General features: G+C 41.4%; 1 protein-coding gene across 1 annotated transcript in view; it reads left to right on the forward strand.

The window, feature by feature from the left end:
* LOC141765486 (uncharacterized) overlaps positions 1 to 15,377 on the forward strand; it is a 201,719-nt gene that overhangs the window by 126,263 nt on the left and 60,079 nt on the right. The window contains exons 12-13 of the mRNA XM_074631483.1: positions 3,717 to 3,901; positions 8,624 to 8,745. Of these exons, the coding sequence (XP_074487584.1) occupies positions 3,717 to 3,901; positions 8,624 to 8,745 (307 nt within the window). The remainder of the gene's footprint in view (positions 1 to 3,716; positions 3,902 to 8,623; positions 8,746 to 15,377) is intronic.

The following is a 15,377-nucleotide window of genomic DNA, read 5'->3' on the forward strand; positions in this document are numbered from 1 at the left end:
GTCTGTTTTGTTTTTTATTAGTACAGAGCATTTTGTTTGGCCATAGTGGTTCATGTTTTTTAGACTTTGTTCATAATGTAATTCATAAAAATGTTATGCTGTTTTGCACATATTACATTGAGAGTTTTGTTCATTTTATAGGCCCATCTAGGGACAGGTTCATTCTACATACTTGACCATATACAAATAAACATTAAATAGTAATAATTCAAAAGTATGAAAAGGGAAGTTGTATGTTTTTAGCTAACCGATAATTTAGAAACAGAAAACACAAGGCAGATGTAATCCGTCACGGCCCTATGGGAACGCCCACCTGTAGGGCAAAACAAAGCTCCTCTTGAACACCCATGCAACCAATGACTACGGTCAAGCTAGCCGTCTCCCCCATCTCCATGGTCAAATCAGCTCATTTCATTTAAAGGTCACCTATTATGCAAAATGCACTTTTCCATGTCTTTTAAACATCAATATCTGTCCCCAGTGTGTCTACAGGCCACCATAGTATCATAAAAGACCATCCTCTCTCTTTTTCTCCTCCTCCGTTTGTCCGGAAATGGGTGCAGAAAAAAAATTCGCTTTTTTCCTTGTATCTTGACGTCATTAGGGAATGCAAGTTACGTGAGGGTTTCCTGGTCGAACCAGAGAGAACCTTCAGTAGCTGACCCCGGCCCACAGCGCGTCACTGTCTCTCCTCCTCAACCGAACTTGAGCAAAGTAGCTCCCTACAGTTAGTCTGCAAGAACCAGCAGAACAGGCTTCATGTACTCCCATCATCTAAATATAACATGTTCATTCACAAAGGCTTTATGTAATTACACTGTTTAAACAGATGATATTTATATATTATATATATTTGATGTCATGCATGTAGCAGATTACAGGTAGTAAATAGTGACTTGTAAGCAACACAACACATTTCTGTTTCACAGTCAAACTTTATTTGAGTAGACAGATGACAATATTAATTATTCACAGCATTTGTAATCATCCCACCTGTTAGTTAGTTATGTTAACATGGTACAGGAGAAAGTCTTCAGCTCTGGTAAACTATGGTAAGCTAAGCTCCGGTGGTCTGTAGTCATGGTAACACAGAGACAGCTACTACTGTAAATAATATACCATTACTCTGATCTTCCATACATTTATCTTTTAGCAGAAATAATGAACTGACTACTGTTTCACATCTTCTATTTTCCACCCTGATGGTCGCTGTGTTTACACACCGTGTCATAGCGGTAGCATGTAGCTAACCCGTTAGCATGTAGCTACATGCTAACGGGTTAGCTACATGCTACCGGGTTAGCTTTGTATCTCCATGTAAACAGAGCCATCTGCCCACAGCTGTCTGCTCTCCTCTGGGATGATTCTGTCGGTCATTTCTCACAGATGGATCTGTAAAGACAGACGTAAAACAGAGTGTATGTTTACGGTTTACAGAGTTGATGCATGAGGTAAACACTGAGCTAACTAACAGAGATATAAATAGTATTATTTACCTGAGAGAAACCGTCAGGAAAACCTGGAATCTGGACCGCAGATGTTCATCATGTGTCGCCGATTTCTGATCAGATTCCTCCGGTAACGTGCGCTGGGTGAAGTTTCTGGTTTATAAACTTTAAAGTGGTTTATAAACTTTATTCTAGCTGCTATCTCTCCACTCGTCTCTCTCTCTCTCTGAGAGAGAGAGAGAGAGAGAGCTTCTCCGGGAGGGAGGGGGAGGGTGACGCTGTTGTTGAGGACGTTTGATTGACAGAAAACGCTGACCAATCAGAGCAGAGTGGGAGGAGACAGAGGCTACAGACACAGAAATCAGCACTTTTGGAAATGGGCTGAAACAGAGGTTATAGAGACATGCTGGAATGCATGATCTGATTGTTTTTTTGAAAAAAAACTTCAGAGACATGGTTTGGAGGTGTCTGAGACCTATAATAACTAGTTTAAATGGAGTATAATATGTGACCTTTAAATAATGTTCCAGACATTGCTTCACGAACGCCGTTACTACGTCTGCTATGCTCGCCAACATTTTTCCCTGCTCTGCCTTTCTCCAACTTTAGTGGCGGCTAAAGTGATGAGTGCGAGTGACAGCTGGCTTTACCGCAGTAACCAACGTTAGGTAGCTAATGAAATCCCCAAAGTACAGCTCCGGGGATTTAGTCGAGGCAACTTTTCAACTATGTGTTCTTTGTTTAGATTAGCAAACGACCAATGGATCACAGATGTTTGTTTCTGGCTGCCAGCGTTAGCCAGCTAGCTACGCTAGCTAATGCTAAAGCCTAAATTTTCCCAGAATCGTGTACTGTGGCAGACAGGAATGCATAGTGAAAGTGAAGCTTATGGGAAACCCATCTAAACACACATTAGTTATATAACATAAAAGGAATATGTTTTCTTGCGCTGGCCTTTCTAAAATGAGCAGTGATGAAAGTTATTATACTCTATTATGATCAAGGAGTTGATAAGCAGAGAGCGTTAGCTAGCATAGCTAGCTAGTTGAAAAGTTGTCTCATCTACGTCCCCAGAGCTGAACTTTGGCAATATTTAGCTACATAACATTTTATCTTGTGGAGACTCCAACTTTTCAACTAGCTAGCATGCTAACTGAAGCCTCTCCGGTGTACAAAGTGTGTTGGAGAGCTACGGTGGCCGACGCGAAAACGTGAATGTCCCTTTCTAGAGCCATCTGGAGCAGAGCAAGTGCATAGTGTGTGTGTGTGTGTGTATACGTGGAAAGTGAGTGATGAAGAGAGAGAGAGAGAGCAGCGGTGACGGGAGCGAGTAACGTTATCGACTCCGGCCCAAACAAGAAAAGTTAACAGAGTTCGGTTTGTCCGTTCTGGGCTACTGTAGAAACATGGGAGAGCAACATGGAGAGGACCTGCTCCCTATGGAGATATAAACGGCTCATTCTAAGCTAACAAAAACACAACCATTCATATTTTCAGGTGATTATACACTAAAGAAAACAAACTTATTAATATTATATTCTATTTCTGCCAATAGATCCCCCTAATTGTTACACACTGGTCCTTTAACGCATCACATTTTTGAATAGTATACTGCAATAAATTTGACTCCAGGAGATAGCAGAAATGTTTTAATGCTAAATCAGTGTTGAAGTCATGTTATTAAGATAGTAAAGCAAATCAGGTTTTCTTTTCAATACACGCTGCAGTAGAATTCATGCTCTCCTTGTGTAATTAAACTAAATGAGATACAGCTTCAGTGTCTGTGATGGTATGCATGAGTGTGCTTGCACACAAACACGGACAGTGCATTGTATAAGTGGGTCTTTGTGTTCACAGCTTGCCCAAGCAGGCAGATTGTGTCCCCTGAGTAAACATGGTGAGCCACTGATAACATTAATTTGTGTATAACAAGGACACATTCACCCAGCAAAACACACATACATGCACAAAGGCAGTTCAGTAGGGGTGTGCCTGTAATGGAATGATAACTTGTTTAGTTGCTCCAACGTGCACTGCTTACAGTATCATCACAGGGTTGTCCCCAGGATTTTGGAACTGAGTGGTGCTCAGGCCCTGTTTGTCTGCAATATGTGTGTGATTATAATGAGATGGAGTTTTGCATTTTAATACCATCTTAAATGACATTTTCTACTTTATAGGGCCTGTAACACCTCGAGAACCAGAAATTACAGAACTTCCCAGGAGGATTTACTCTATTGGCTCATTGTTTTTTGCCCGCAGACTCAGTTACCGGGGCTAAAAGTGTCCTGACCCGGATGATGCGCCTGGCCCAGCCGTACCTCTTGGACCCAATGGGTAGACAGAGGGCTGAAGTGAAGGCTTCTCAAGCACAGGCCAAGCCCAGACAGCGTAGTCCTGCGGCTGGACGAGTGTTCAGGAGTCGGACCTCAGCTTCACTAACACAAGCTCAGGTAAAGCTTTGTTAATACAGTGGTTATCATGACATGAGACCTCCTATAAACATTCTTTTACAAACATTTCTCTGCAGCTTATTTCACTCTGATTTCTTGGAGAGTTAAACTGAATACCTCATTATCTAAGGGCACTTTCACAAGCCAACACTTAGTCCGCTTTAAAGGAACAATATGCAGCACTGACAGCTAGCGTTTAAAATGGGTAACAGCAGTCCAAATTCAAAACATTGGAGCCGTGGCCCGTCCGCTCCTCCGGTGTGACTGATAGCACCATACACGTTTTAGCAATTTGCGGGTTACCATCTAGACAGGACTGCCTTAGAGGGGCCCAGCAGTAGTGTGAATCACTTCAGCGGCTGTGTGTCTCAAATACTCGCTGCCTTGATAACCAGCTGCACACGGACCACAGAGAGATGTACAGAGGCTATTCAGGTAGGGTAGAATCTAACGGTGTGTTATCTCTGTTGATCCAGTTTGTTAGATTGCTTCCATGGCGGCAGAAGGCTGTTTGTGTGTCAGTTTGTTTCATATGTGTTAACGGGCTGTTGAAATGGGCAGTGGACGGGATCACACAGATCCAAAACAAAAACAGACGTTCAGACCGGATTGGAAATTTCAAAGGAGATCATGCTGTCTGTAGCGTTGTTGTCAGAGAAGCCAGTATTTCAACTCAGCATGTTTTCTCAATCTCCAATGACATATCATGGTTGTTTTATGATTTATTACAATAAATATATTACATATTGTTCTTTTTATCGAACCTTTGATGCACTTCGTTTGGCCGGTTGTGAACGCAGTAATTGTACTCTGGTGCGGACTAAAACAATCGGACCGAGATCGCTTACAAGAGGTGGTCTTAGACCGTTTCCAAGTGAACCAAATTGCAGGCTGCCTGTGTACACAGGTAAACTACAGGTTAACATGACTGACCTGGACTACTGTAGAAGTTCGATGTTTGCTTGACATCTGGGCTGAATAGAACATACAGAATATGTAAGTGGCAGCTTTCAAGATGAAAAAGATCAATTTGCTCCTTCGTACCGGCCCCACAGCAATTCATTTTTTTATTTTTCCGCTCTGATTGGTGCACTGTGAAACTGAACCAGACTAAATAGAAAACAAACCGTAGCGTTTCAGTTTTAATTTTTTAAATGCATTTTTGGTTGCATTCAGCTGATGCAATACAGGAAAAGTATAATTGTAATGGTGTTGGATTTATGCACATGATTGTTTTCAGATTACCTGTCTCATGCACTACTGTCAGGTTATAGGTTTTATAAAAATAACCTTTTTTTAAATCATATTCGCTCCGTTTCTACCTCCTGCTGCTTCAAAGAAATAGTTTGACATTTTGAAAAATGTACTTATTGTTTCTTGCCAGTTAGATGAGAAGACTGATACTACTCTCATATCTACATTCAGTACAAGGCTACAGCCAGCAGTCAGCTAGCTTAGCTTAGTTTAGTTTAGTTTAGCTTAGCGTAAAGACTGGTGCTGGACTATTTCTTGGCACAGCAATTTCCTGAATTCTTAGTTTTTACAGTGTGGTCATTGTACGGATTAAATGTTGTGAGCTAAAGTGGTGCTGCCGCTGGCTTCCTCTCACCTCTTCATTTGGTGAGTAATTGTTATCATGCACCACTGTGATTGGCACAGCTGGATAATGATTAATCATCATACCCTTCAAATAATATTCCACTTAACCCAACACTTGTGCCCATACACTGAGTAGCAGGTGTCCTTGGTAACTCTCCCACTGCCCTTGAAAGACCTATCACTCTGCTGGTTGTTTTGATGGTGCCAGTACAATAAAGCTCTTACTGTTGGTGCATAGGCACAATGTAACAATGTATAGTAAGGTATTTCTTACAATATGCTCTGTATAGTGTGACCTTTTACCTCAACTGCTATTCTCAAGAACGTTGGTCTTTACTTGCTGCCATCTTGAGACTCTCTCAAACTGTCTTCCCTCAACACTTTATGGTTTTATTCAGCCATTAAAGAAACCAGGATCCACTGAGAGCCAGCAGTCTGAAAGTCTCCAACAAAGGACCAAGTGTCTGACAGCCAAAGTTTCAACAGCTTCATTTAGATGCCAAATCCTTCTGCTAAAACCAGACAGGGCAGCAATGCTCACTAAGTTGACACAGCAGGGCTTATCTCTGTTGAGTTTTCATAAGATTTGGTTCTTTCTGAGTGTTTTTGTTCTTACTGCCAGAACAATAGCAGCTACTTCAGAAGGTCGAGGTCAGTTTGACAGGGTTTAAGGGAGATCTGTTATGTTATAATATCCAGAGGGTTTGAGCGCGCTATTGTTTCAATGCCCCCCCTTAAACATACATTAAAATGTCCCATCACTACAAGCTCCCTGCGCCCAACATTACCCAATAAGATCAAGAGCAGAATGCTTGTCTGTAAGATGTGAGATTGTTAGAGAAGGAAACTCCGCTATGTTCCCTTTCGATTTTTATAAAGTTAGCGAGGATTGTGTCTTTTTGGCGTCAACAGCTTTGCGTTGCCTGCACACATTATTACTCTGTCACTCCTCAGTTGTACTTTTAAGATCACCTCAATGTCTGAATCACACGCGTCATGACTGAGCAGCAGCTTGTCCTGTCAGACTCCAAAGAGAAGACTGAGAGCTTCAACATATCAATTTAGATCAGTGTGTCTCAAACTTACACTCTGTCATAGAGGATATTAGTATGTGTAGTTTTTCTCTAACAAGTTTGCTTCCTCTGATCATTTGGGGAATGTGACCCAGCATAGTTCTCGTTCTGTTGAAAAGAGAGAAAATAGTCCCTCCTACCTTGACATCTCTTACGTCACATTAATATACAGCTCCAGAGACCCTCGTTAAAAATGATTGGAAGATGTGATTGGAACATTGCATCAATACATCTTGTCACAATGACTAGAGCTATCACTGTTTGACAGCCATTGGGGTTTGGTTCTGGTTAAAGATGGTCCACATTTTAGTCTAAATATTTCCCCCTCTTTCCTCCTCTACCCCTTAGTCACACTCTTTAACTCATTCTTGCTGCCATCACCTATTCTCAGTTGAAACTTGTAACTCTATTTTCTTCTTTAGCTTCCTAATTTGTTTTTGTAAGCTTATGTGTGATGGATGGTCATGATTCTTTTAGCCACGCCAGCAGCATGACCCTGGGGATAGCAATGTGGGTTGGTTGGTTGATCCACCGATTAACAATTGGATGGATAACCATGAAATTTTGTATAGACATTCATAGTCCCTTCAGGATAAGGCCTACTGATTTTGGTGATGCCGTGACCTTTTCTCTAGCGCCATCAGGTCAAAATTTTAACATGGCCAATATAGGGCAGTCGTCGATTAATATATTTAATTGCGATTAATCGCATGATTGTCCATAGTTAATCATGATTAATCGCACATCAGTTCAAAATGTACCTTAAAGGGAGATTAGTCAAGTATTTAATACTCTTATCAACATGGGAGTGGACAAATATGCTGCTTTATGCAAATGTATGTATATATTTATTATTGGAAATCAATTAACAACACAAAACAATGATGATATTGTCCAGAAACCCTCACAGGTACTGCATTTAGCATAAAGCAATATGCTCCAATCATAACATGGCAAACTGCAGCCCTAAACTCGAAGAGGAAGAAGAGTTTTCTTTGATGTCTACAGCCAAAACAGCCTAAAATGATCACCTGGATGGCAACTGTGTTATCAGTTTGTAGGATTTCTTTTTGACAATCACAACGATTCTTATTTATCCCTCACAGACAACAACATCTGTCAGTGTGTCAGTGTGCTGACTTGACTATGACTTGCCCCAAACTGCATGTGATTATCATAAAGTGGGCATGTCTGTAAAGGGGAGACTCGTGGGTACCCATAAAACCCATTTACATTCACTGATCTGGAGGTCAGAGGTCAAGGGACCCGTTATTATTAGTGTTATTTAGCCTCCTTCGCGACAAGCTAGTTGCGTTAATGCGCTAAAGAAATTAGTGGCGTTAAAATGAATTTGCATTAAAGCGTTATTATCATGTTAACTCTGACAGTTCTTGGCCAATACTTTGGTTCTTGACCAAATACCTGAAAACAAAGGACATTCCCATCAGCCTCAGCTGTACTTTGTTACTTTGTGTTAAATGCTAATTAGCAAATGTTAGCATGCTAACGAGCCAAACTAAGATGGTGAAAATGGTAGAAATCAACATGTTAGCATTGTCATTGTGAGCATGTTAGCATGCTAACGTTGGTGTTTAGCTCAAAGCACTGCCGTACCTAATTACAGCCTCATAGCTGAGACCTTAGCTGTAGACTCTTAGTCTTGTTCAATTATTATTTTCATGTATATGGGGTCTAATACCTAGAGGCCAGGACTGGGATGTCCACATAAAAAAATCAAAAGAAGCAATACAGTACGATATGTTATTTTCATGAGAAGTGGGGTTGAAAGTAAACCTCTTAGGTGTAGCTTCAAGTGCCTTCCAACACACACACACACACTCACTGGGTTCAGTTCAGAAAGTGATAAAAAGCCCACATCCTTTCAGCAGTAGCTTGTTGATGCTGGTTAACCACACCGACTAAGGAGGGTGGGGACTGTGGCTCTTCACTATGACGGAGCACCAATCATCTGGTCTATAGTCAGATTGATATCTACCGTAGCTTCACTCTTATTCCAGCTAAGTCACCTTCTCTTTGTTTCCTCTTTCAGATCAGATACAGGAGGCGGAGCCAGCAGAGAGGTGGGGCACCGCAGCCAGTAGTGCAGGGGAGCAGTAGTGATGTCACTGTGACCCCTGTCACTGTGACAGATACAGCTGGGAGAACTGACAGGTGAGGACAAAGGTTGAACATTGCAAACGAACATGACATGCCTGTACTCATGCATGTCAGCTCTTTCCTGAAGTGTTTTTTTTCCCTTTGGCTGTGTATTGGGATACTGCCTGCACACATGAATGGCCATTCACTCACAGTCTATTTTACCCCTGATCTTTGTATAATATATACAGAGGGTGGGCACAATAACATGAACACCTGTACAATACATTGCAATCAAATACAGTAGCCCCACAGTAAGTCTTTCTGAAGCTCTTTGTGGTAATATCATACATGTCTCAGTTTAAATTCCTTTTCTCTACCCTTTACACTCCCTGTCTCTCTGTACCATCACCCAAATTCATATCTTAAGGACCTATTTTTGTGTTGAAGCAACAACCAGCGCTCTGACCGTTTGGTAGTTACCTGACCTCAAAATTTGCTTTGCCTATCTCTGTGGTATTTTGGTGCATATGTGAGAGGAGAGGTGCAAAAAGGTGGGATTCAAATGAGGTAGTGTAAAACCACTTGTTGATATTTTGGTGGAAATTGTGTCTTAGACTTTAGCGCTTTCTCAGAAGCTCGTCAATTTGCTGCCAACTTGATGATTTTGTCAACAAGTGCAAACAAAATACAATACAAAATGCTTTCATATGCATAGCAATAAAAGAATAATGTCCAAAGGTTTGAGCTGCTCAGGACATTTGTGCCCATGTGGTATGCGCCCTAACCATTCGCTATCGGGTTGCCACCGACAGTGTATGTATTAATGACCACACCCTCTGATCTATATTCCACACGACTCAGCCTTTAAGCACTTTGCGCTGCTACTTGGAGACGGCCACACAAGACCTACCATTTGGCAGTTGTTGCGCGATTAAAAGAGTCAATAACTTGTTACTCTTTTCTTCACCATCTTTTACTTTCTGCTTGCTCAAGTAAAACATATAAAACTATTTGATGATTCTTTAATATTTCCCCTGCAGTGATAGTCATTGGACTGCCAATTACCTTTTGTATATACCTGATTCGGTAATGAATTAGAATCTGAGATTTGTATTTAGTCCTGAGGGTTTCTGTCAATCAGCAGGGTACTTATCATCAGTCCCTGAGCTGGAGACATTTTTATAGCTGTGCACAAACATAGGCCCTGTCTACATGTATACAGATATTTTTTAAAACGGATATTTTCCCCTCCGTTTAAAAATATAATCCGTCCACACGACCTTTGTTTTACAAAATATGTCCGTCCACACTAGAACGCAAAAATGACTTGCATTGAAAAACGCTCGCCATAATATTTACATGTCACAACAAGTGAGATCACAAGTTAAGGGTCAAGGAATTTTGTTACCACCAGTGGCCGCTGGTGACTCCAAAAATCGGGGAGTACAGGAAAACCAACCCACGGTGTTATTACCTCCGCCAGGGCCGAAGGCCTAGGAAGGAGGTTATGTTTTCAACGGCGTTGGTTTGTTGGTTTGTTGATTTGTTGGTTTGTTGGTTTGTTGATTTGTCGGTTTGTTTGTTGGTTTGTTGGTTTGTTGATTTGTTGGTTTATTGGTTTGTTGGTTTGCTGGTTTATTGGTTTGTTGGTTTATTGGTTTGTTGGTTTGTTGGTTTGCTGGTTTGCTGGTTTGTCGGTTTGTTGGTTTATTGGTTTGTTGGTTTGTCCGTTTGTTTGTTTGTCTGTTTGTTTGTTTGTCCGTTTGTTGGTTTGTTGGTTTGTCCGTTTGGACGATTACTCCAAAAGTCTGCGATGGATTTGAATGCAATGTTTTGGAGGGGTGGGGTGTGGCACAATGAACAATCCATTCGATTTTGGTGGCGATCCGGATCATGATCCGACTTCGGGATTTTTTTTTAATAATTCCTCCCATATTTTGCACTTGCACCTCCATTTAATGTGCTCATGCTTGATATATGTGCTCTCATGTTCCTATTTTTTATATTTCATATATGGGGGGCTTTTTATTCTTTAAATCTTTTAATCTGGAAACAACTTTCTGCTTAAGTTTGACAAGTGTTATATAAGTTATAAAGTGCCAGGACCCACCGGTGTCCTGGCACGAAGTGAGAGGAAACCTATTGTGTTTCTAAGGATTATTATTTTTCTGCTGCGAGATTGCATTTTTGAGGCCTTTAGGATACACGAAAACTCATGAAAACTGGAATACGCATCAGAACTGGTGGGAAATTCAACGTTTTGTAGTGATTGGGCTCGGGTGTCGCCAGCAGGCTCGATAGCGCCCCCAAATGCAGGCAGGTTTTCAGAAAAATTTATTTTGATCTTCAGGAAATTCGAGTAGGTCATTGCTTACATCTTGAAGTTCGTATTTAATATTTTTGAGATTTTTTCGGCCAACAGGAAGTCAGCCATCTTGGATTTCCTGCGTGATTTTGGATTGGAAGGCCATAGTTTGGACAAAAGTGATCCTATATTTATGAAATTTGGTAGTCACATCCTGCTGATTATTTCAGACATATTCCTCATTGGGTTTCATTAGCTCCGCCCACCAGAAGGTCGGCCATCTTGAATTGTGTGTTTTTCATGTATTTTACGCATACTTTTACGAACTCCTCCTAGAGAGTTTATCGGATACACGTCAAATTTGGATGGTATAACCATCAAACTAATGTGACGCTAAATTGCAAAGGAATTTTTGATCCCTCGAACGGTGATGTCATAGGTCATGTGAGAAGACGCCATTTTGTCACTTTATAGGTATGGAAATTTGCAATACTCCTCCTAGAGGATTCAAGAGATCCATCTCAAAGTCAGGCAGCAGAATCTCAACATCTTCACAATGCTAAATGGTGAAGCGGTACAGACTGAAGATGACATTTGGACATCATCATTTGACCAACCGGCTGTCAATCATGTACTCCGCTAGTTGTTGATTTGTAACTAGCTAAGGGAGGATGATCTCCCTTGGAGCGTCATTTGACGTGTCTAAAAAAATTAAAAGCATTGAGTTGATAGGCGATGTCCCACCCTAAGGGAGGACAGAGGGTGCTCGACCTCCCTTACCCCCTACGATGCCACAACCACTTCACACAGGCTGCCTTTTCCCCTCTTGCCTGCAGGGGCGCTGTTGAGGCGTTTTAATTTCACTTTACTAAATAATGTGTTTTTTTTCCAAAGAAGAGAGAAAAAGTATTTTATAAATGATACTGAGATTTTGTAATGGTTTATTTCAACCAATTACTCTTTTATATATTTTGATCTTCCTCTTGCCTCTCAAAAAATAGTGGAGGAGCAACCTCCTCTGCCTCTATGGACCAGCCTCCACTGTAGGCTGGGATTCCTGGTCGAACTGCATGACTGTCATCACTCTGCTGTTATCAACCGTCTCTTTATATGCATAAATGACGAGGGGGAGGTCATTCAGGTTTATGTCCATAGCCCTTCTGAGTGCTCCAAACCTCACATTCAATCACCATTCGGCCTCCACATGTTTAACATGTTCCTACTTTGGCCTCCTGTGACTGGAACATTTTTCAAATGTAAAGTAGTAATTAATCCGAGCAGTTCTAACAAAACCTGAGAACGCCGGTATTCCGCCATCTTTGTTATTGTTTCTGGAGCATGCTCATTACACAGATCAACAATGGAGAGGGTGTCATCGTTTCCCAAACGCTCCATTTTACATTTCCACACCTAAAACAGTAACCAGAGTTTTTAAAAATCTGCAGAAGACGTTTTCAAAAATATCCGTTTTAAAAAATATCTGTTTTCGGGACTCAAAATTCAGTTTGTATGTAAATATCTGTATACGTGATGACAGGGCCTAATATTCCTCGTCATTTCATCGGGCGTATTCAATAAACTTTCAGCCTTTCAGCTTTGAGGCAATTCTCCCATACATGCTTAAAAGTGTGTGTGCAGACAAATGAGCTTGCACGTGCATATAACAATAAGCATTTTAAAGCTAGCCAGGCACAATGTTTGGACATGCAACTGCCTGTTTGACATTGTTTATTTTCATGTAGATGTGCACAGCATACGTAACAGTGGGAAAGACGAGCTATTAGTGTTGACCTGATGCCTCACCTGTACCTATATGTGCATGTGCATGTCTGTACTGTTTAAGAACAGACGGTGACATACTGCGTGTGACATCTGCATCTTTTGTGGAACTCAATTATATTTACCAATTGAAAGTTGTACTATTCCACCATGTCTTCAGGTGTTGTTTCTTTGTCATAGAGGCAGCTGGTACTTCAGCAGCACTTAGAATTTCACAATAGTCTTCTAATCCTCTCATTGTGATGTTGTTTTTTCCTCTGACAGGCACATTGCTCAAAACAAAAGGCTGTCACTCTCGTGTTAGCGGTGTGTGTGTGTGTGTGTGCGCGCCCTTTCCTCCATGCGTATGCATGCACGTGTATGTGTTCGTGTCTCAAGCATACTTGTCATTCCTCGCAGACTTAGTCTTTGTGTTCAGTGGTTGAGGTTGTTTTAACCAGGCTGTGGGTCACTAGGGGTCGTCACAGGTCACCAAAAGGATTCTTGTAATCGGGTGGCGAATTAGTGGTAGAGGATGGACCCGGACAGGGGTGTCTGCCAGGTGTTGAAAACTTCATCGTCTTAACAAGAATAAAATCAAACAATGACACCAAGACAAGTTGAGTGAGAGGTGGGACACTAGGAAGGGAGATGGAGGAATACATTAGAGTTAAAAACAAAGACAGTAATAATTCTACCCAAGTGTCTTTTATGTAAATGTTCCTTACTAGGGTTAGGGTTATGCAGCTTTATGGAAATGATCATACAATATTTGGCCCCTGGTGCTCTAAGAGGAAGCAGTGCTGCTGAGAACAGCGGTGAGTTGGAAAGTAATAATATAAAGGAAGAAACTGCATCACTGGTCAGGTTTAAAGCTTATTATACTGTCCAAGCCTTAATTAATGACCATTGTGAGTGCGAGGGACACTTGCTTCAGGCTTTAGAACATCTAGCCCATGATGGGAGACTTTGACCAATCACAGGTCATTTCAGGGAGAGCGCGTTCCTATTGGCTGTGCTCCAGCTGGTGGGCGGTGCTTGGTATTTCCTCAACAGATCTCAACATGGCTGCCGAATCACAAACTTTCTCATTTTACAGCTAAACAGTGCACTACAAGATGATTCTGAGAACATCTCAGGAGAGAAATAGGCATTAACATGACAGGATAGTGATTCAGATCTGATCAGAGCTGCCTAGTTTGACCATTTGATCGGAGTTGTTGAGTGATTGACAGCTGCTCAGAGACGACAGACTCCAGATCAGCTCTGATTGGTTGGTTGTTTTCATTAGGAGCACCGGAGGACACAGAGGACCATGTTTTTTTTTTCAGATTTCCTGTCTCATGCACTACTCATGCTGTTTTGCTTGTAAATGGAGAAATATTTGCTTGTCTTTATCGGCACTGGCCAGCATTCATAAGTTGGAGCGGGATTTGAGAGCTAACATGGCCGCCACTCCAAGCGTGAAAGAAACAAATCATCCGTTGAGGACATGGGCTGCGGTCAAATAGTCATAAAAATGACGTCCAAATGTCTTTTCTAACTATGTCTTTTTTCACAACTGTGGTGCTCAGAGAATCCAACTGCACTTACACTAGTCTACATACAGATGTTTGTTTTTTTAAAGCAACTTTATTTATAACACAGAAAATGAGTACAGTGATAGACTCAATGCTGTACAATTCAAGTCCAAAAGAATGAGCCTCATTCACCAACCGTTCTTAAGAAGACATTTCTTCTTAAACCCCCTTATACAGTTTTCACGAAGATTCTGACATTCACCAATGTTTTCTTATTTGGGATTTGTTATCAGGGAAGAACAGAATCTGTGCACACTTACGCACATTTGATTGCTGACATGTTTGTACAAAATAATTGGCTATTGTAAATTATAAAATTTAAATTACAATAATATTTTTTAGGAATTATTTTCATTACTGTATTTTACAAAGTGTTGTGGTCTTTTATAATATGTAAACACTACACTAACACTCAAACAATGAATAAGTAATAGCATCCCTTTTTGTGGAATTATGGGACAGCGTTATCTCCTTTCCTTTCGTAAAGGATGTCCAGTATACCCTATGTAAAGGAGATAAGAAAGGAAGCATTGACGCACCTTTCCTTAAACTGAAAACACACTGCTGCCGCAGTATATGACACGTCAAGTGGTGCCCCTAGCACCAATAGGAATCGTGGTGCTGCAGCGCGTATTGCAGAGAGTGTTTTTACATTGTTTTACATCGCTTTAAATCATGTGTGGACACCCACTACTTAAACTTGATTTCTTACCTGAAGAGCCAATCTTCAGAACTATAACTCCCTGGGCAATATCTTTTTTTGCCATTGTGGGTCTTATAGCTTGGGATATTTCTTGACCTCAACAACTAGTCTCTCATCGACACCCACGAGAGACAGCGACAGCAAGAGGTGAGTGAGGAGATCGGAAGAAGAGCTGCTACAGGAGCCGGGATGTAGCAAGCAGGGAGCGAGTGGAGAAAAACACAAAAATTGGTATGGCGTGAAGTGTCACAGGGCGGCACATCAACGAGCACCAGCGCGCGCCCATGCTGCTGGTGTGGAGGGTGGACATAGAAAACTATAGGGCCGGATGTTTTGATGCACGCCGTTCGGCGGCGGT

The sequence above is a fragment of the Sebastes fasciatus genome, chromosome 4 (assembly GCF_043250625.1).
Source record: "Sebastes fasciatus isolate fSebFas1 chromosome 4, fSebFas1.pri, whole genome shotgun sequence".
Classification (NCBI taxonomy): domain Eukaryota; kingdom Metazoa; phylum Chordata; class Actinopteri; order Perciformes; family Sebastidae; genus Sebastes; species Sebastes fasciatus.